We start from the raw sequence: 20,635 nt of genomic DNA on the forward strand, positions 1-20,635 counted from the left end.
TTGAGGGGGTGATTGTTTTTCATGCAGGAAGGGAAACCTTCCGGCACAAAAACAATCACAAGAGGCTTTTTCCTTTTTCTATGCAGCACACAGAGAAAAAGGAAAAACGCGGCAAAATAAAGATTTTTCTCCTCGTTGTGCCTTCTTTACGCCTCCCCTGGGCGGCGTAAGTTTGCGCTGCCTCAGATTTCACAATTTCTCGTGAATCTGGGGCAGTGTCAAAAAGCCATGGATGTGGCTGGGAACGCCCTTAGCAACACCCATGGAATGCCACTTTAAAGAAGAAAACTGTGTTAAAGGGACCATATTTATGAGGCAGAGTTAAGCCAAAAAAAGTGGCTTAGTGCTGCCTCGTAAATATGGAGAAGGCTCCTGCGCCACAGTACGTCACAAAACGTGACAGTCTGACTGCGCAAGGGGCTTCATAAATGAGGCCCTCAATTTGTAACAAAATCAACTTAGAACATGTCATAAATTCCTCTTAAAAGACTGTGAAGTAATCCTAAAGTGCAAGAATTAAAATGTATGTTTAGGGCCATAACCTGAGATTAACAAGAATTTCTATGTCATGGCATGCAAGCAGGTAGTGAGTGTTCAGTTTGTGGTTGCCTGCCATTGGATGTTTTAAATTGGAAGTAATGGTAATATGACCACTCACAGAAAAGAAGGGGGCGGGCAGGGGGTAATCCAGGCCTAACTATAAGGGGGAGCTTTAGTGATAGGATGTTGGGCCCTGGGGTAGACGTGACTCTGAAATTTAAGTGACTGGGCAAAGAACATGAATGACAGGGCAGAGAATAAAGAAATGGGGTAGTATAGCTTGCTTGAGTCAATGGGACTTTAGGAGCATAATAGATTATGGTCAAATGTGTGGGGATGAGAAGGAAAGGGTGCAAAGGGGTGGCTGGTTTCTTTTGGTTTGTGATGTGGTTTGCTGAATAAATTGCATTTTTGTTTAATATAACATCTGTCAGGATTCTTCCTTCTCAATCTTTAGCATTCATGTAATTTCTGATGTGGAAATTGGCATTTCTGGTAAAATGCCAAACCCTCTCATGCCTACTTGTTCTCTGAACACTTACAATGCGTGCTTTGACAGGACAGAGTGGGCAGCACTACCGATTATATTGCAATGTAAATGGTAAAAACGATTCTTCGAATCTTTTGCAATAAAATCATAACACTTGGTATTTTCTGTACACAGAGCCAAGCATGCTGCAGCTGAACATACTTGGCATCACAGACTAATTGTGTTCTCAGCTTGGCGTTGGTGCTGTCACAGCTGCAGTGACTGTCTCTTTGTAGGGCAAGTCACAGTAGCTATTGTGCAAACTAATGAATGGCATTTATTGAGGCTGTACTGTGGTGATTGCATCAGTGTGTGAGAGAATGCAAACAGTTTAGTTTGCCTGGCAAAGGATCAAACTTGTAAAATGGCATCATCTGCTAGAACAAAGTAGCCGGCTACAAAGGTCCATTCCTATGAAAACAAAAGTGTTACTAGCCCATTATATTTATTGCGTGGCACACGAGTATTTCTTCCCATAGACTTACACTCTCTGGGAAGCCACTGTAAATGCTAACATCTGGTACTTAACAAAACCACATGTCTGTACATGCTAATGCTGTCTGCTGTCTTAGTTTATCACACTGGGCCTTGCAACAGTTTATTAAAATATTTAGCTTTTGACATAAAAGAAGATTTTACTACATCTGGCTCTCAATGGCTTTCCATTGTGATACTTCTGTTTCTATTGTATTGTGTGATGCATGTTGGCCCCAAAGCAGCTCTCCCACTGGAGTCTGGGGCCACCCCCAGTTTTGAGGCGCTAGCCATATTTTTGCATTACTGAAAACAATAACGTACAGTTACGTTAATGGTGTGCAAAATCAGATGGTTTTCTCTCTCTCGCAGATTTTCAGAAAATTCCATTAAAGTTTAGCAGAATAACACTTTTGTAGCCAGCTGTGGTTTACAGTACTTCACTTTTCTTTTTTACCTGAGCATGCAACTTGTGTAAAAAATGAAAAGAGGCAGATTGGAGCAGAAAATGTAAAATAAGACAGTCGTCTGCTGGTATCTTGCAAGACTTTTTTTTAACGTGAGGTGTATACTCTGTAAAAAAACAAAATGGGCAAAATTGATCCATGTAAATGTAATTTTTTTTTGCACAATCTGAAATTCATGATTCTTGCATTCAACAAAGGAACCCCTCACCTCGCCTCAAATTCACAACGTACAAGAAAAAAACATGGGTGACACATCCTTCTGTGTTCAAGCTGCCAAACTATGGAACTCTTTACCCCCCATAAGATCCACAGATGACCACCTTATCTTCAGGAAAACTACTCAAGAAATGGCTCTTCCACACATAACCTCCATATGAAAACAGAAATATACAGCATATTCCCTCTGTATATAGTGGCGGCTCCTCCGCTAAGGCGGAGGAGCGTTGCCTCTCTGGGCAAAAAGGAAAAATCAAATGACAATAACGTATCGTTACTGTCATTTTATTTTTCCTATTGCATGCAGCCTGTGTGCAGTGTGGGGCGAACGGGGCTGGACAGGGGAGGAGTGATTTACTCCCAAAGTGCGCATGAACTGTTTGGCCAGCCCTTTTGCGCCGACCAAACAGTTCATGCGCACTTTGCATGTTCCTACCAGGCAGCATTACACAGCCAGGTAAGAAACATGCACAGGCTCCCTGTTCAAGTCTGAGCGCCGATCCACGGCGCTCAGACCAATCACAACACTGCATTGCAGTGTTGTGATTGGCTCAGAGGAGCCTGTGTGCCGGGTGCTTCCTGCTGTGGCCTGTCTGCAGAGGAAGAAGGAAGAGGATGTTTTAGGGAGGCTGCGGCCGGCTGTTCTAAGGTAAGTGTTTATTTATTTATTATGTAACCACCCGCCCCACCCGCCAACCATCCGGTAGAAGCTGCTACTGTGTATATAAGCATTTATTTGGACTACAGATATGTACCTATATGTGTGTATTGCTTTGTATAAACATGTATAATATTTATGTTTTTAAAAATATAGATATTCGTTAGTTCTGCTTTACAAATGTACATATTACTGATAGTTACATTATTCTATGTTTTTAACATATAGATAAGTGACTGCATAAATAAGTAAATCTTTTATCATAACAATTTATCTACAATTACTTTACTATTGAATTACAAAAATGATAAAAAATAATTTAAAGTACAACATCTCTTGAAAGCGGATTTCATTAAATGCATCTTTCATCTAAATATAATACCTTCTTTTTGCATATATATACCTTCCATATACCTATATATTTATTACTTTCTACTAATTCAGTATATCCAATGCTCTACACTATTTCTCACTCTGAACCACTAGCAATATATCCTCTACCTCAACTCAAACTCATCTCAAACTTCATTATACTACTCTTTCCAATGCACTACCCTACTTATCACCCTATACCTTTATCAATATGTCTTCTACACCACTCTCCCATTCATCCCAAACCCCATACCACTACTATGATCCCCAAATGACCCTTTCTAGACTCTTCCCTCCTATACCCCTCCTTGCATCATCTCATACCTCTTTTACTATTCAGATCTCCCAAACAAGCCTTTTTAAACCCTTACATCTGACTCTTCTCCCTCCACCTACCTTTTACTCATCCCAAATGCCCTTCGACTGCTATGAACGGAAAAAAAAAGATTCTAGACCCTGCCCTCTTCTACTCTTCCTTCACTCTTCTATCCTCTTCTATCCCTTCACTATTCCTTTTCAGTCCAAAAAACAGAATAACATGTTGACCACTAACATTAATGCCCTGTGCTAAACCCCCTCCTATGGCTATCAACTCCACACCCAAAAAAAAAAACTCTAGGCCCTTCCCTCTTCCTTCTCAATCAAATTAACTGACTAACATATCCACCACTCAAATTACTTTCATATTTCACTATACTGATTCACCACTAACCCTTTATGGGTTCCGGAGTAGTGTGCTACTTGCTGAAAAAGTGCTGTAACACCTCATCAGGGGTAGCAAGCGCTGCATAAATGCAAACCTTTTTTCCCTCTTCTATCCCTCCCCTATCCTTCTCAATCCAAATTACTAACATATCCACCCCTCAAATTACTTTTATATTTCACTATACTAATTCACCACTGATCTTTTATTGGTTCTGGAGTAGAGTGCTACTCACTGAAAAAGAGCTTCTACACCTCTTCAGGGGTAGCAAGCGCTATATAAGTGCAAATATTTTTACCTCTTCCATCCCTCCACTATCCATCTCAATCCAAATAACTGACTAACGTATCCATCTCTAAAATTACTTTCATATTTCATTATACTAATTTACCACTAATCCTTTATGGGTTCTGGTGTAGCGTGCTACTCGCGGAAAAAGCGTTTTGACGCCTCGTCAGGGGTAGTAAGCACTATATAAATGCAATTACAGTACAATACAATATTTTGCTGGATTAATTTAAATTTTCACCATGTATAATTTAAGTCTGAGGCCGCCTCTGTGAATTTGAGCCAGGCCAAATGGCTATTATGGTCCAACATATGTTGGGGGCCTCCAATAAATAAATGACTGCTTTACCCCAAAAATGTTTTGTTCCAAACAGGATAATATTTACTTGGTAACTGTTGACCGCAGTAGACCATGCGTGTTCTGGTCTATTGTTGACTATTGTATGTACATTTCTATTGGATTTATAACTCCAGAACCAACATCCACCACAACTGAAGTGTAACACCACTCTTTTTCTGGAATGTCTACTACTTTCCGGAATTTTATTCATGCATATCTAAGGATCAAGCTTTCACATATGACATGAATGTGGTACTTCAAAGCTCATTTATTATGCCTGTACTTGAATTAGCTGTTCTGTTGCTTTTGCCTCCCTCTTGCCCCTTGTTCCATTGATATCTGTGGACTGCTACTGTATATATCATGTTGTACATTGTGAGGTATCTAATGCTTTCTTAGTAGAAGAGCGCAACATAAAGCTGTTAAATAAATCTAAAAAGTATTTCTTCTATTTCTGTTTCACTTTCAATTTATTAGAACCACATTTCTAGCAATATGTCAATGAAAGTTTTTGACTGCAAATAAACACTATTTCCAGGCTCTTTTTTTCTAATTTCCCCAAGGGTAATAACCTGTTTGGCCGTAAGAGTTCTATTCTTGGTAGGGGGCATGCATTGGCTGGGATTAATCCAGTGCAACAAATGATAGTGTTATTTTTCTCGCATGAGTGCTCTGCAGCACAAAAGTATCCGTTCCCCCATCCGGCCGTGAAATTGCTACTGTACGGCGTATTTTGTTTCACAGAAAACTTTAACTATGTTTTCCTCGTTTCCTCTTGCCATCTCTTTCTCGGTTATTTCTTTCTCTTACTCGTTTGATTTCTCTCTCACTCATTCTTGTTCTTTTCTCCCATTACTTCTTCGACCTGGTTTTCTGTTTCTTTCTTCTGCTATCTTCTCTGTCCCCCAGACAATTTGTTCCTCCATTCCAGCCCACCTAATGCTAGAATCACTTTCCTATTTCACTTGACTACATTAGAATATGTATTTTCTATATACGTTGACTGGAATTTTGCATGAAGCAATTTTAAGGGTGCAGTAAAAGCAGTTGTTCTTTCCATGTTTAATTTGTGAATTAGATTTTTGTTGATGGTCAATGATTTATGGTGTTACTACAATTTCGACAGTGGTATGTTAAGCAGGGCTCACCAGCACCATTTTGAAATGTGCTGCAACATTATTATTACTTTTACCTCTCTTTAATTCGTTTTTAAAAATATATTTTAAAGTGTATGTATGATGCAATTGTTAGGTGTTTCTTCAGTTTCATTGTATTTGTTGTGAAGGATGGAATAACTGCTTGCATTGTGAAGCAAACGGAAAAGAGTCATATTGTCTGTTGTGGCGTACAGTGTGTGTGAATTATTCCAGTTATGTATTTAAATGTGTGTGTGTTGGCAAGGCTGCTTTGAATATGATGTGGTAGTTCAGATGCACGGGCCAGAGAGAAGCCTCAGAGAGGATAACCTGTCTTGTGCTGTGATTATGCCCGAACTTCACAACACAAACTGATCTGTTCACAGCTCCTTGGCTTTTCCTGTGGTAGGTAGCTTGGCTGAGCCTATGGCCTAACCCTGGGAAAAAGGGGCAAGATGTGCTTATCAAGCAGAAGCAGAATTAAAAACTTGAGTCATACCAAACCATCGCGTGCAATGCAAATCGGGTGCATTACACTTGTCTCATACACTCATTTAATTGGGTGTGCAAGGCTCGGGCAAGGACAGTACACCCTATTACACTGAATGCAGTGTTCAGTGTAGGCACAAACCCACGCCTGCACTGGCGAAAAGCACATTGGTGAAAAAGGCACCAACTGTTTAAAGCTGCTGGTCCACCTTTCACTGTGAAGGCGCAACCTGGCCTGCAATTTAAAGGTGTCAGAGGTCCTTCTTCAGACAAGTGTAGTGAGTGACTTCCTTGTAGAGGGGTGGTTGGGCATAACTGTGCACTTCCTCGAAGCACACAGGCGGTGCGACTCCTGACACACTATTTGCCTCTCTAACCATGTCTGTAATAAGGCGCTGTTGCAGAATGTTTCCTCATTTGCACGGAGCCACACCTCCGTACAAATGAGGGATCATGATAGCACCGGCACAAAATATGCACTAGCAGGAGCCATATTATAGAAGTGACCATACAACCATCAGTGGTCCCTTCCCTAATTCCAAAGAGCCCCTGGGAAGCAAGAAACTGGTGCAAATGCCCATTGCACCTCACGCCGCTCGCTGACTGGAGTACTGCCTCAGGTGTCCCAAAGGTATTGCGGAAAAGGTATCAATTCATTACTAATTTGAATAAAATATTGTTGCAAAGAAAGCAAATAAGGTTAAAAAATACAATTTGATAATATGAAGAATAGGGCCTTAGAAGAAATGTTTCTTTGTAGGATCCTTTTGTAGAGAAATAACCAGGAAAGGATTTAAGTGAGCAATAGATTGGTTAAAGGAGAGCCTGTCTAGCGTCCAATAACTTGTCCGTGTCTTTGATTCATGCGTGCGTTTTTAAGTTGATGTGCTCAATGGATGCTCGTGATGAGGAAGTCTTGGTAAAGATAAATGGTGCATGAATTAGCGCACTGCTGGTAGACCAATCTGGATTTGAGGATTGCAAAATGAGAGGCAGTTGCTCTCGGATGGTTCTGCTTTAGGGTGTTTAAGAGTCTCACACCCAGACATAGCTTGGAGATCTAGTAGGGGTCTCTTTTCTTATGTGTACTACATATCAGCACCAGTTTCTGGCTGGCTTTCCATCACTCCCTGTCATGCCATAGGATGACCAACTCTCCAGTATTTGAGTGCAGTTTCCATATGCTGTGCAGACACTATGCAGAAGAGGGAGAGTCTTGATCTGACTTCCAGTTGATTTGCCCATCCTCACAGCTCTTTACTTTTGAAGTCTGCATGAGTGCCAGACCAGCATCATCAGCCATATATTGCCAGTGCAGAGGAGAGCATGGGCACATTCCGCTCTTGAAATTTAGGGAGAAGTTCAGTCACAATCATAGTACATTCTCTAGCAAGCTAGAGATAAGCCAGTGGTCCCTAGCCCTTCAAAAAGATGGTGTCTTGGCTTAGTAAAGAGTAAGGTGTGCACAAGCACTGGGGATGAGAGTGGTCCGAACTATTTGTACATCGTGTGGGCCAGTGTATGCCGTACACATCAGGTGCCAATTCTGACTTAATGACTCCCGGCATGGCATGATCAACCTGTCCGTGTCCATTTTTCTGTGAACACTTTTAGTCTGTGTTTTTCACAACCTTTTGGACAGAGTCTATCTTTTCAGCCTATACATTGAGGGGCAGCCACTCCAGTGAGTGTCATTCTACGGTTATCCCCCCGCATTGCAGTGCTTGTGTAGTCTACTTTAAGTGCTGCCCAGTCCCCTTTTTTCTCTTCACCTCACCTCCTTCTGCCAGGAGCCACTGGGCAGGCTATAAGTACTGTTGCTCTTTTGAACCACTTCCCAACCGCACCCATGGCACTTTATTGATCAAAAGAATCCTTCTCTCCAATGGCCTTGTATTAGTATGCTCCCAGATAGAAGTTTATCACCGTAAATCCCTCTCGCGCAGAGGCCCTCATCTCTTTCTGAGAATTTGTCAGGAGAGCTCCTGGAATTATCTGAGATGGAGCTGTAGCTGCTAGTTCTCAGTGCAAGTGGAGGTGGGTGGGCCACCACTCTGGAAGTGTTCTACAGACAATCACACGATAATTGGATGCAGATAATTACACCAGTCAATGAGGACTCCACATAAGGTATCAACATTAGAGGTGACTGACCCATTGAAAGATTAGCCAGATGTCTGGCTATTGTCGAGCTGGTGGTCTTCTTGGACCTTCAAGCCCAAAACAGCAAAGCTTTTATGTAGCTTCTGGCTGCCACTACGCTCTAAACTTGTGCGTAGAATTTGGAAGACAAAGTATTGAAGTAAAGAGGGCAGAACAATATGACTATCTACGAGCCGAACTTCACAATGTGAAACAAGAAAACCAATGATCAATCTCAGCTGCCTTGCTCACAAATTTTGTGATCCTAGCCAAATAGTTTATTTCACCAACCTTCCTTTCCCTTCATCACCACATATGAGTGCACATTCAGGGTTCCGGATGTTTGCTGTTGAAAAGCCACTTGTGTCTGATTTATGGACCTCAATTTTGCTCTATGTATAATAATGTCGCCTATTTTTAGCATATACATGACAACTAACTTTGCTCTTTTTTCAGAAATGGCCTTGTATTCAGGGTGGGGGAGGGGTGAGCAGGAATATTTATTCATTTGTTTAAAAACTATCACTTGCCACAAATACCCCTGAATGCGGTGATATAATCTGATGTAGTAAGGTGAAACTCTTCCGCCTGTTAATTAAACAGCCTTTATTGACTTTTGGAGAAGATTCAGCATATTTTTAAATGATGTTTGTTGCACGATTTACTTGCTAAACATTTCCAGGGCTCGGCTCTTGCATGGGCTCTTAGAGACAAGCCAGAAACTTGGCTCAGCTCTGCTTTCTCTGTCAATTTGTAGGTTCACCCACCTCTATCCGAAATATAAGGCTAAAAATTTAGTAAAGTGTGCACACCTCACCAAGTATGGGCTTGTTGGAGCCCACAGTAGAAATGTAAGAATAGTTCCCCCAAATTATTGAACTGTGTGACTCTGCACGTGTATGGCTGTTGATGGATTATGGGGTGGACAACGTGAATGGGACCCTGGTATCTGCACCTGTCTCCCCCTCCCCCCATTTTTTCCCACATTTTTGCTTCCCCTCCCATCTTTGTTTCCCCTCATTATCCCTCCCGCTTGGAGTCATTTGAGGGTCCTGGGGAGAGTATACCACTATGGGTGTATGCTTCTGCTGCTTTCGGTTTCTTATTATTTCTAGTTTGTTGGATTTGTTTTCTTTCATTAATTTGTTGCTGTGAAATGAGGGCGTGGTTTGGCTAGTTGCTAAACAGATATGGTCTGGAGGATGTGTAGTTATGTGTCAGGCCTGATGAGGTCAGTGTGACAGGTCCTCAACCCTAATTGTGGGAAATTGCTTCAAATTGTTCGTTTTGAATAGGGGAGCTGTCGGACTGACATGTACTATTATGTTTATTACACCAATATATGTACTGTCATGTCCTGATATGTGATATACCACTGTTAATAAAAAAAAAAGTTTAAAAAAAGTGTGCTCAACAAACATAGCACACAAGATGAGCTCAGATGCTACTGTGTTTAATTTTAAAAGACATGCCTGACTGTACTCCACCAGGATAGCCCCCACCGCACAAAAGAGCCCGGCCATGGTGTGTATGGAGGTAGGGGGTGATCCTCTAGAGCATTCTGGCATTTGTTCCCCAAATTGTTTGGGAGATACGGCTGCATAGTTGTATATTTCCTTGTGTTGGCCTAAATTGGCAGGGTATGCCCAGACATGGGTCCCTTGCTCATTTTGCCACTAGATTCCAGCTAGCCTGGCTGATGAGGGGTGTTACCCCAAAACCGGTCCCAGGATGCTTGTTTCCGGTCCAGAAAAGCCCTGGCTTGGCAGTTCGGGCTGGACTGTTCCCAGAAGGAACAGGGTCAAGACTGATTTGCATATGGCTGGGTCTGAACTGGGGTGGCAAAGTGAGCTAAAGAACGATGATGGATTCAACACAGATCTGTGACTGGGGATGAGTATCTGAAAAGTTTAAGCACTCTGTCCATCATCTCCTTGTGTTTGCTTTATATCTACTTCTTCACTGCTATGCTCTGCAGTCTTTTGGCTGCAACACCTGCTTTAGGTAATAGGCATAGCACAAAATTGAGGGCCTGTGTTATTTCCACTGGAGCAGCTGACCTTTGCTTCGTCACCTGTGACTGTGAAAGCTAACCTTGTGTTCCTAGGCCAAAACTGTGATGGTCTAGTGTCTGGAGCATCGGTTGAGCATCAGAAAAATGTGTTTATCTTTCCTACCTTTGCATAATACCAGGTAGAGAGTGCTACTGTATATTCCCTGGTCCTTGCGCAGGGCGGCACATAGAACATGTCCGATCACTTACTTTAGGCAAGATGCAGAATGGTTAAAAGTATGGGTGGTGGCAACTGATATACCCCTCCTTGGTGGTCTAGGGTCAGTGAGCAAGATATGAGATTGTTGTGTTCCATTTCTCTTCCGCCTGGGCCTTAGGCAAGGCCAGAAAGGTTTCAAATAGAGCTCCAAGGCTAAAAAGCTGAAAGAAACGTTTTAATTAACTTCCCTGAGCAGCGTCTCTCCGACTTCTTCTATCCTTCGCTCCTCAACCAGGAAGCACCCAGGCTCCCCTAAGTCAATCGCAATGCTGTAATGCAGCGATGTGATTGGTTCCCCTAAGCAAATCACAACACTGTAATGTAGCATTGTGATTGGTCTGAGCGCTGTGGTTCTGCGCTCAGATAGGGAATGGGAGCCTGGGCATGTTGTCCACTCAGGCTGTAATGCAGCCTGGATGAAGAACATGCAAAGTGTGCAAGACTGTTTGGCCAAGCCAAGATGGCCGGCCAAACCGTCATACGCACTATAGAGTGCAGCTACCACTCCTCTTCCCTGACATCTCAGGAGCCAAGCCCTGCCCCGCCCTAACCTGCTGGAAACTAAAAATAAAATGATAATAACTTCTGTTATTATCATTTTCTTTCTTCTTTTACACTGCTCCCAGAGCAGTGAGAGCCGCCACCGCCGAGGTTTAAAATACAGTAATATTTCACAGCATTAAGCAGTTCATTTGACAATATAACAATATCTACAATAAAACCGAACTATTCAAAAGGCCGGTGTAATAGAAAAAGAGCAGTCTGGAATAAAGCAGAAATCTAGAAACAGTAATGAACTTTATTTCATGCAGTTGTATTCCCTGACACTGGAGTAAGTAATAATACTGCATATCACCAGTGGGTGAATAAATAACAGTTTATTCTTTCAAACAGAGCTTTCCTGAAATTGAAAATGACAATTATTCACCAGCTGAGGACATTACATTACACAAGGATGCATACATTTTTGGGGGCACAGGGAGATTAATTGATTTGCCCAGAATCTCAGAGTGCCGGGTAGATGAAGAGACTAAAACCCGGATCCCTAGTCCCTAAGTAGGTTTCTTTGAAAATTCTGGATAAGTTCAGAAATATGCAATTTATTTGTCTCAAGTATTTCACATATTAATCTTTACGTAAAACGGTCATCACTGAGAAGCCGTAATGAGCCGTAACATGCAATAAAAAAATTATTTAATATTTAAAATAGAAGCAATAAAAAACTATGCCACTTGAAAACTGCATTCAAAAATACTTTGCAAAAACGTATGCTGCATTTTGATTACAAAGCTTGATACCATCAAGAACCATGATGTAAACGTTGGAATCTCTTTAAAGGTGAACTCCACTCTTGTACACGCTGCTTGCGGGCTGGTTATTAGTTTTGCAGGAAGAGATAGCAGACAACAGTAGGCCTTGAAGCCAGAACAGGAGCACTCACCATGAGAGAGAGAGACTCTCAAAATGTACTGCACGTGACGCAGTCCCGTAAGCAGGGATACTGCGGATTTGCTCTTCTGACAAGATTCTACTCACTGCTGATTGGATGCTAGGAAGGGCTGGGAGGTGACGGTGAGTCCATTTGCTCGATGGACTGTTCCCCATCCCATCACAAACCCCAACCAACAGTGAGCAGAAAGAAAAAGAAGGGTGGAGCCCATGAGTTTCTTTCAAGTCTGCACCACCCACTAACAGGTTGACTGTGCTTACATAACCTGCCCCCTATCATTGAAACCTATGGCACTGAGTTGGCTCTGAGGTACAAAAGGGGGTGGTGATGGACGGAGCATAAGAACCAATCAAACACTCACACCCAGTCAACAGATCTGGGTTTGATCCATCACCGTTCTTTAGCCCACTCTGCCAGTTGGCTCTGCCTAGGGCCACAGGCAAATCACCCCATGGCCGATCATACCACTAGCACTGAGAGGAGGACACGCCCTTTTAATTACATAAGCACTCTCACTTGTGCCTCAGGGGTGAGTGAGAACTTCGCTCGGCCCAGTTACATGCCCTGCAAAGAAAAATACTCACCTCCTAGTCCTTGTACTGAGCTACTTGTGTATTCCATTCTTCCCCTCTTTCTCTCCTCCCCTGAGCGGCAGAGCCCTGCCTCTTTCACCCACATGCACCCATCGCTGTTGCTTAATTGGCCTGTGCTTGTCGATGTCACGTTCCTGTTCTTTCGTTTGGAAAAAAGTACTGATTGATATACTTTGATTACTGTCCTTCCGCTACTCTCGGTGGTTTAGGCACTATTCTATTTTTTCTTATTATCTGTATTGCTTCTTCCACTCCACACCCCCTGTCATTTCTTCCTCTCCCCCCACCCCTTTTTCCCCTTATTGTCCATGTTGTTTCTTCCCCTCCCACCCTGCACCTTTATCTATGCGCCACACACCGAGTCAGCGTTGCTTCTTTCCTCTCATTCCCACCCGCCTGTTGCCCATGTTGCTTCTTCTCTTCCACCCTCCCATTTTCCTTGTTGCCCACGCTCATCCGCCATATGAAAAAGAAAGTGCTATGATGTGGCCCGCACTGGGCGTGTCTTATTGCTTTTTCTCTAACTCCACTTTTAGCCATCTTGCCCAGCCCCGCTGCTGTACAACATGCCTAAAAGACATTGGCAAAGCTAATAGCTTTCACATTGGGATGACATATTGGCTTTGCCGATGCTTGTTATATTAGAGTTCTTTGAAGTTTAAATCAAAACGTGCATACAAACTCTCTTATTTGCCTTCATCAACAATACCCTGTGCTGTGTGAAACTTTCAAAAGTGGGTAATTCAAGCTGCTGCCTGCCCGGTATGACTAGTTTACCATTTTGTGTTTTACTCTATGCAATCTGTTACTGTACTTCTGATATTTTCTGTTTAAATCCAAGACTGTAAGCTCCAGAATGGAAAAAAACACCCAGAACAGGATGAACTATGGACACTTCAAATGGGACAGGTTGAGAGCTCGGCAAAAATTCATACAATTCATGCACAGGAAATACTTGGCAATTGGCCCGTTAATTCACAAAGACTCAGAAATCTACTCCAAATTTAGGATGCAACCCATTGCTTAAAACCCCCTTCAAGGTTCTTTTTCAGCTTTGTTTTCTCCATTTGTCACCGATTCCCTATCTTTCTTTTCCTCCTTGTTTCCCTTTTCTGTGTTTCTCTCTTGCTGAAAGCCTGATGATGCAAAATTAGTCCCAGGCCCCAAAAAGAAGTGCTGCGCCTGTCACCAGCACAGTTAAGCATTTTCGTAGATTTTAGATGTATTTTAATAGCCATTTGTGAATCTCCAACTGGTATCATACCGAGATGACTACTTTCAGCAGAACAAGTATTTTGTATTGTTACCTCTAAAGGCTCCTTTTTGGGCGATGGAGCTCATGTTCAACACATGTTAACATAAATGCATACAATAAGGGTGAACGTGATTAAAAGACAACTACAATTTTTGATTTTGACCATTTAGCTTTTTTTTTTTTTAATATAATGCATAAGAATTCTCTACCATAGTTAGGGCTGGATTACACAAGGTTTGCACTGGCATGTAAGTGGAGCACATTTTTCGTTGTTGCTGCTTTATAGCGAGAGCTGTTGTAGAAGGTTTGACATGGAGAAACAACTGCAAGAAATCCTATGAACATTTTCTTCTAAATAATTTTAGGTGTCCAAGAAAGTTCTTAATGAAGAAGAACCGAACACATGGATAAACATTGAAAAATGTAAACTGGCTTTGCATTATTAACAGGGCCACTGTAATTATGCGATTGTGGGGCCGCAGGGATTTTCGAATAATTATAGATTTACTCCATTTACCACACAATCCATAAATCCACAGATTTTGACCCCAAATAATTGTTAATAGCTCTAATAGTTCAAAAGTTACTAAAAAAGCAGCGACAGGTGTTACCGCACAGTGAAAGGCCCTGTGCAAAGCTAGACCAGTCACCTTTCTGTTCCTTATTGTTATTTTGGGTGATAAACTGGTACTAATGAGATGCAACCAATGCCCAGACAGTATTACCAAGTTTAAAAATGACGAAATTGTGAAGTAATACGATTACAAAATGCGCTGCGTTATGCCGCATAATTTGGCTTTTCTAGCTGTATAATTTACTCCACCCTGCCACATAATTTTGCACTCTATTGTCGCATAATTACAGTGGCCCTGATTACTAATAAGAAACAGAACAAACAGATTTTCCCCAAATTTTGATTTATATTTTATATTTTAAAAACGTAGAAAACTATATTTGTTAGTCTCCACTTTTTTAAACACAGGAAAAATCAGAGCATGTTTTATTTCCTCCATTTCTAGGGCCCGATTCACAGAACAAACTTAAGACAAAATCCTAAACTTAGTACCATTTTGGTATTCACAGAATGCACTTACTACTTCTGGTATTCACAGAATGAACTTACTACTTTTGCTATTCACAGAATGGATTTACGACTACTAACTTTACGTCCGCACTCGGGCCGGACATTCCGGCCCGGAGGCGGAGCTTCCGGGCCGGAGGCGGGGCTTCCAGGCCGGAGGCGGGGCTTCCGGACCGGAGGCGGAGCTTCCGGCCCAGAGGTGGAGATTTTGGCCATGGCTAAATCTCCGCCACTGGCCGGAATCCCCACCTCCGGGCCGGAAGCTCCACCTCCGGCCCGAAAGCCCCGCCTCCCGCCCGGAAGCCCCGCCTCCGGGCCGGAAGCTCTGCCTCCGGGCCGGAATTTCCGGCCCGAGTGCGGACGTAAAGTTAGTAGTCGTAAATCCATTCTGTGAATAGCAAAAGTAGTAAGTTTATTCTGTGAATCGCAAAAGTAGTAAGTTCATTCTGTGAATACCAGAAGTAGTAAGTGCATTCTGTGAATACCAAAATGGTACTAAGTTTAGGATTTTGTCTTAAGTTTGTTCTGTGAATCGGGCCGTAGTCTTTACATAATATGCTTGTTCCTTTCACTATTATGCTCAGAGTATTTACGCAATGAAAAGTTTTTCATTTTTTAAGCTCTGTAGGTTTAAGTAATCCATGAATTCTCACTGGCAATGTTCTGTCTTTCAAGATGAGTTCCAGTTTTACCATTCGAGTCTCAGAGTAACCTCCCATCAGCTGGAGGCAGCATAAGTAGGCGTTGTTGTGGAAATGATGGGGCAGCTGTTTTCTACTAGTATAGTTGTCAGAGTAAGACTGAGGTGTGTGTTCACCATCTTTGCCATCTCAGTATTATTTTTCTCTGATGTCCTTTCAAACAGTTTCTATCATCATTGTCTAACCACAGGTAGAGGTTCCAAAAACAATTGTTATTGCATCTGCATGGTTTACTGTAACAAGTATTTTTATAATTTTTTTCAGATAAAAAATGTATTGAACTTATTTTGTGTATTTCTCTTTTTTTCTGGCTTGTCACAGCTGGCCGCTGGCGAAGTCTCTTTTCTACACCGGTTTCCTTGGCTTTTCCCTATAGTCCTGTTGCAAGACTCACTCCATATTGTAATGGCTTAAACTCTCCAAGCATCCTAAAAAATCCCACTAAAGCAATACTAACGCCAGAAAAAGCAGGTAATGCATAACATTTCTTCTTGCTAAGCATGCAACTAATTCATCTCCATGTTATCTTGTTCAACGTACCTCTAAACCGTTATACATAACACATTGGAACACAATGGTGCATGCTAGCCTTTGATTTTGGTGTATGCCACACATAGCTATGGAGGCAAGAAGTCTAGAGATAGCAGTTTCACTTCTGAGAGTCTTGCATGAATGGTGCGGGCTCAACCATTGGCACTGGAAACCGTGAGCAGAGTGGAGGAAGCATGGCCTGGAGCACTGTGCTCTCCCCCATCCTGCTCAACTCAAGACACTGAGATTGATAGGGGGTGGACTCTCCCGCTCACCTCCCAAGGACAGCACTGCAAAGTAATCCTGGGCCTCCTATAACCGCCATCTCCTGGACAGGACTCTCAAGCTAAGCTCTGATGACTGCAATGTCATCATCACTCAGGCAAGTTTGCACCAGTTCCCTGCCCACCAAATATGGATGCCTTAACTATATGGGTCTTTGACTGAGCGGGGCCCACCCCACCTTCTGAGCAACATTAACGAGAACTCTTGAGGCATAAATCATGTCTAAGTTCGTCAAGGTGATGTCCATCTTGCTGCTTCATTCAATAAATAACCAAGGTAGCTGTGAGAAAGCAGCCTAATAAATAGAACGTTTACCTGAAATATTATGAGAACAAGAGAGAATATCTTTTTTGTGGTTCTATCTACCCTTACATTGTTCTCCATTGAATTGCATGTTGTATAACTCTTTTTTGATCAAGAACAGTCTGCATAATCCTGCAAAAATCTTGGAGTACAATTAGAAAACCTAGAGCACTATTCATTAAGCTTCTCCCTCATAATGGAGGCACAAACACTTTTCACGCCCCTCCTTCCTTCCTCCAGCCTGCAGAATACAAAAGAGATATTGGGTAATCCACAACATTAAATCAATGTTTTTGCTCTCCATCTCCGCTTACTCCCATAGGGTTCTACGGGGTGCAAACTCTTGACCCAGTACCTGGCACAGAACTCAACTTTCAATTCTATTTATAGCTCATTCTGCATGGATACCTCACACGCACCTCAAAGATGTCAAACAGAATAAAATATAAGCACAGATCCAAACTACAAAGTGCCGTGCCAAGAGCTTCTCTATCTAAACCCGCCAACCTATATTGTTAAAAATGGAAGAAAAACATGACAAAACTTCACAGTTGAAACATATGCAGGAAGTCTCATTGCTGACATCTACACATGCCTGAAAACTAATATCACAATGACTGACCTCCTCTTCATCATCACCAGGCCAGAATCTTGACTTGAGGAAATCCAGCCTCATCCTTCCCTGAACAATCTGTTAGAAATTCGCTCTGGCCAAAAACTGGGCACTACCACCTCACTTGGCGGCCTTCAGAAACGTACTAATAACACATACAGCAACCGAGCTATCAGGGTTCAAGCCAATGACTAGAACCCGTGCGCCTAGGTATTCCAAAGCATTAAAAAGCAAAAATTAGTGCACAATTAGCATCCACTGGTGTTTCCATCACCATAGTCTGCCCCCACAGCTCAGTCACCACCACCTAGGCTAATGCTCAGGCTCTGGCCTGCTGCCATTCAGTGATACTCCTGCCTGCTGCTCATATCAGGGTCCAACTCGCTTAGTCTCAAAACCACTTGACTTGGGCTTCTCACTGAAAGATAGATCAGGCCATGTCTTTACTGGAATTTTATGCTACAGACCTCCGGGGACTATGAGCGAACAATCTCAACAGCAGTTCCTGGATGTGATTGGTAATTTGGCACTCACTCATCGCAGGCTACTGATCCTGGGAGACTTTAACCTCTGGCCCAATGCTATGTTGAAAACTGCGTATAATAACATCGTTCAATCTTGCGCCAATTTTAATCTTTCACAACATGTGTTGGAACCTACACACTCGGCAGAACATGCTCTTGACCTAATTTTTGCGGAAAAGAATGTAGTGACCTTGGACAACATCCTCCCAGTGGATTGGTCTGACCACCATTTAATTAGATTTAGAGTCCTATTAACTCTTAGGGGCTGCCCCCCCCCTGCTTAAAGATAGCAATAGCGTCTTGGGCAGGGATTGGAAATCCCTAAGAAGGAAAGCTCAGTGTGCTTCTTTATTTGGGGAGACTCCTCTCCCTGTGCCAGGGCGTTCAGTCGACTGCAACTTTCAGGAGCTCTGCAGCTATATTACAACTACTATCAATAGGATTGCCCCACTGAAACGGGTTAGGAAACGAGGTTCCCCGTCAGCCCCCTGGTTCTCCGAGGAACTAAGAGTTTTTAAAATCCAATGCAAACACGCAGAGAGGCAGTGGCGTAAGCAGTACTTGACCAGCGATAAGATTATTTGGCGCAATCTACTAGTCAGGTACAAGCAAGCCATTGCTTCCACTAAAGCGTTGTACTTTGCCGATCTTATTTCCAACTCCCCGAATAGTGCTAAATGTGTTTTTAATATTTTGAGAGATGTTGTTAATCCTGAGTGTCTGGCGAACAAGATCATCCCCTCGCAGGATTTGTGTGATGGGCTGGCTGCCTTCTTTCACAACAAAATAAAGGGAATCCTTGAAGGCATGCAGCCTAATCCTGCAACTAGTTGCATGGTTGGAACAGGTCCTTTCACAGTGGATCCGCCTGACTGTACGGTGTTCAGGCCATGCGAAGAGGTATCCGTGAGACCTTGTCTAGATCATTGGACTTGCCCTTCTCTGGAGAATTTTTCAAGAATGGCTTTGAAAGTCTGCTCTGGTTCTCCTTTAGACCCTATTCCGCAGAAATACTGGAAGGAATTAGGGTCAGATACCTTTCCGCACCTCCATATGATTATTAATCAGTCATTAATCAGTGGTGTAGTCCCAGCCTGTTGGAAGGATGCGTTGGTTTCCCCCCTTCTAAAAAAACCCTCGCTGGATCCCGCTTGCTACGGGAACTACCGTCCTATTTCTTTACTGCCCTATCCAGCCAAGATAGCTGAACGATTTGTCAGCCAGGAGCTTTCAGGGTTTCTTGAGAGCAACGGGATTCTGGAGGAAAATCAGTTTGGCTTTCGTCCGGGGCATGGTACCGAGTCTGCCTTGATCACTGCTGTGGACGATTTGCGAATGCGGGCGGACAAGGGTCACTCGGCAACTTTGATACTGCTTGACTTGTCCGCCGCATTCGATACGGTCAGCCACAGCATTCTCCTACATCGGCTCGAGGAGATAGGAGTCACAGGCTTGGCCCTTAAATGGCTTCGCTCCTACCTATCGGATAGACGGCAGGCGGTTTTTCTGCCTCCTTTCCAGTCGGATTTCTTGCCAAACAAACAGGGGGTTCCACAGGGCTCTTCTATTAGCCCCATTCTGTTCAATGTTTACATGCGCCCTTTGGTGCAGATCATTAAGTCCTGTAACATCTCTGCAGTCAACTATGCCGATGATACGCAATTGATCATCTCCTTGGATGGGGATGATCAGGTGGATTCTTTATCCACCTTCCACAATTGCATGATGGAGATGACGACTTGGCTGAGGAACAATGATCTGCAGTTTAACGGTTCCAAAACTGAGATTCTACATTGCTCAGTGGGGAGGGTGCCTTTTACCCTGCCTTCCAATTTTTGGCCTCTCCCTCTGGATACCCCTCTGGTTCCAGTAAAGACTGTTCGTAATTTGGGGGTCTGCCTTAATGAGAAGCTAAGTCTGGAGTCACATGTCAATAAGATAGTTTCAAACTGCTATCTGATCATGAGAGGTTTACGTAGGATTTTGCCCCTTCTTCCTTCTCATGTTCGAGGTACCGTGGTCCGATGTACTATTCTCAGTCACCTGGACTACTGCAATGCCTTGCTGCTTGCCTCCCCTGCATATCTTATTCAGAGACTTCAACGGATCCAGGCAGCTGCCGCAAAACTTGCTCTTCTTAGACCGCGTTTCTCCTCCAGCACTAGGGCCTTGTCCGAACTACATTGGTTGCCCATGCATCAGAGAATTTTGTTTAAATCTCTGTGTGTAGCTTTTAAGGCTCTTCATGGCTTTGGCCCTTTACCACTGCAACATCTTTTTAGATGGTATACACCTACGCGCATGTTGCGCTCCTCTTCAGCTAGGTTGGCCTTGATTCCCAAAACAATGAGAGCCACCTTGGGTGGCCGTGCTTTCAGCTCTGCGGCTGCTCGTTTATGGAATAGCCTTCCTGTTGAGTTACGACTGGTCCAGGATTTGACCCTTTTCCGCAGACAGCTGAAAACCTGGCTGTTCCCCAGAGCCTAATTCTTAGCCTCCCCTCCGTTTTCCTCCTTCACTCTGTCTTTAGCGCCAGGATGCCCGTAGGGTTGCAGTGCGCTCTACAAATTTAAATACATACATACTTTGACACACCCAAAACATTGAGCACTGGTCTTAAAACTTGACAAATGTAACACCTGATCGCCACAAGGCATTTCCATGGGGGTAGG

At 43.1% G+C, this 20,635-nt stretch overlaps 1 protein-coding gene across 2 annotated transcripts in view; it reads left to right on the forward strand.

The window, feature by feature from the left end:
* Positions 1-20,635, forward strand: part of SLAIN1 (SLAIN family member 1) — a 174,669-nt gene that overhangs the window by 78,080 nt on the left and 75,954 nt on the right. Inside the window, exon 3 of one of the 2 annotated variants that reach the window (XM_085622073.1) lies at positions 16,029-16,178. The exons of the other annotated variant lie outside the window; for it this stretch is intronic. Coding sequence (XP_085478199.1) covers positions 16,029-16,178 — 150 coding nt within the window. The remainder of the gene's footprint in view (positions 1-16,028; positions 16,179-20,635) is intronic. 2 annotated transcript variants of the gene reach the window in all.

Source organism: Triturus cristatus, chromosome 8 (assembly GCF_964204655.1).
Source record: "Triturus cristatus chromosome 8, aTriCri1.1, whole genome shotgun sequence".
Taxonomy (NCBI): domain Eukaryota; kingdom Metazoa; phylum Chordata; class Amphibia; order Caudata; family Salamandridae; genus Triturus; species Triturus cristatus.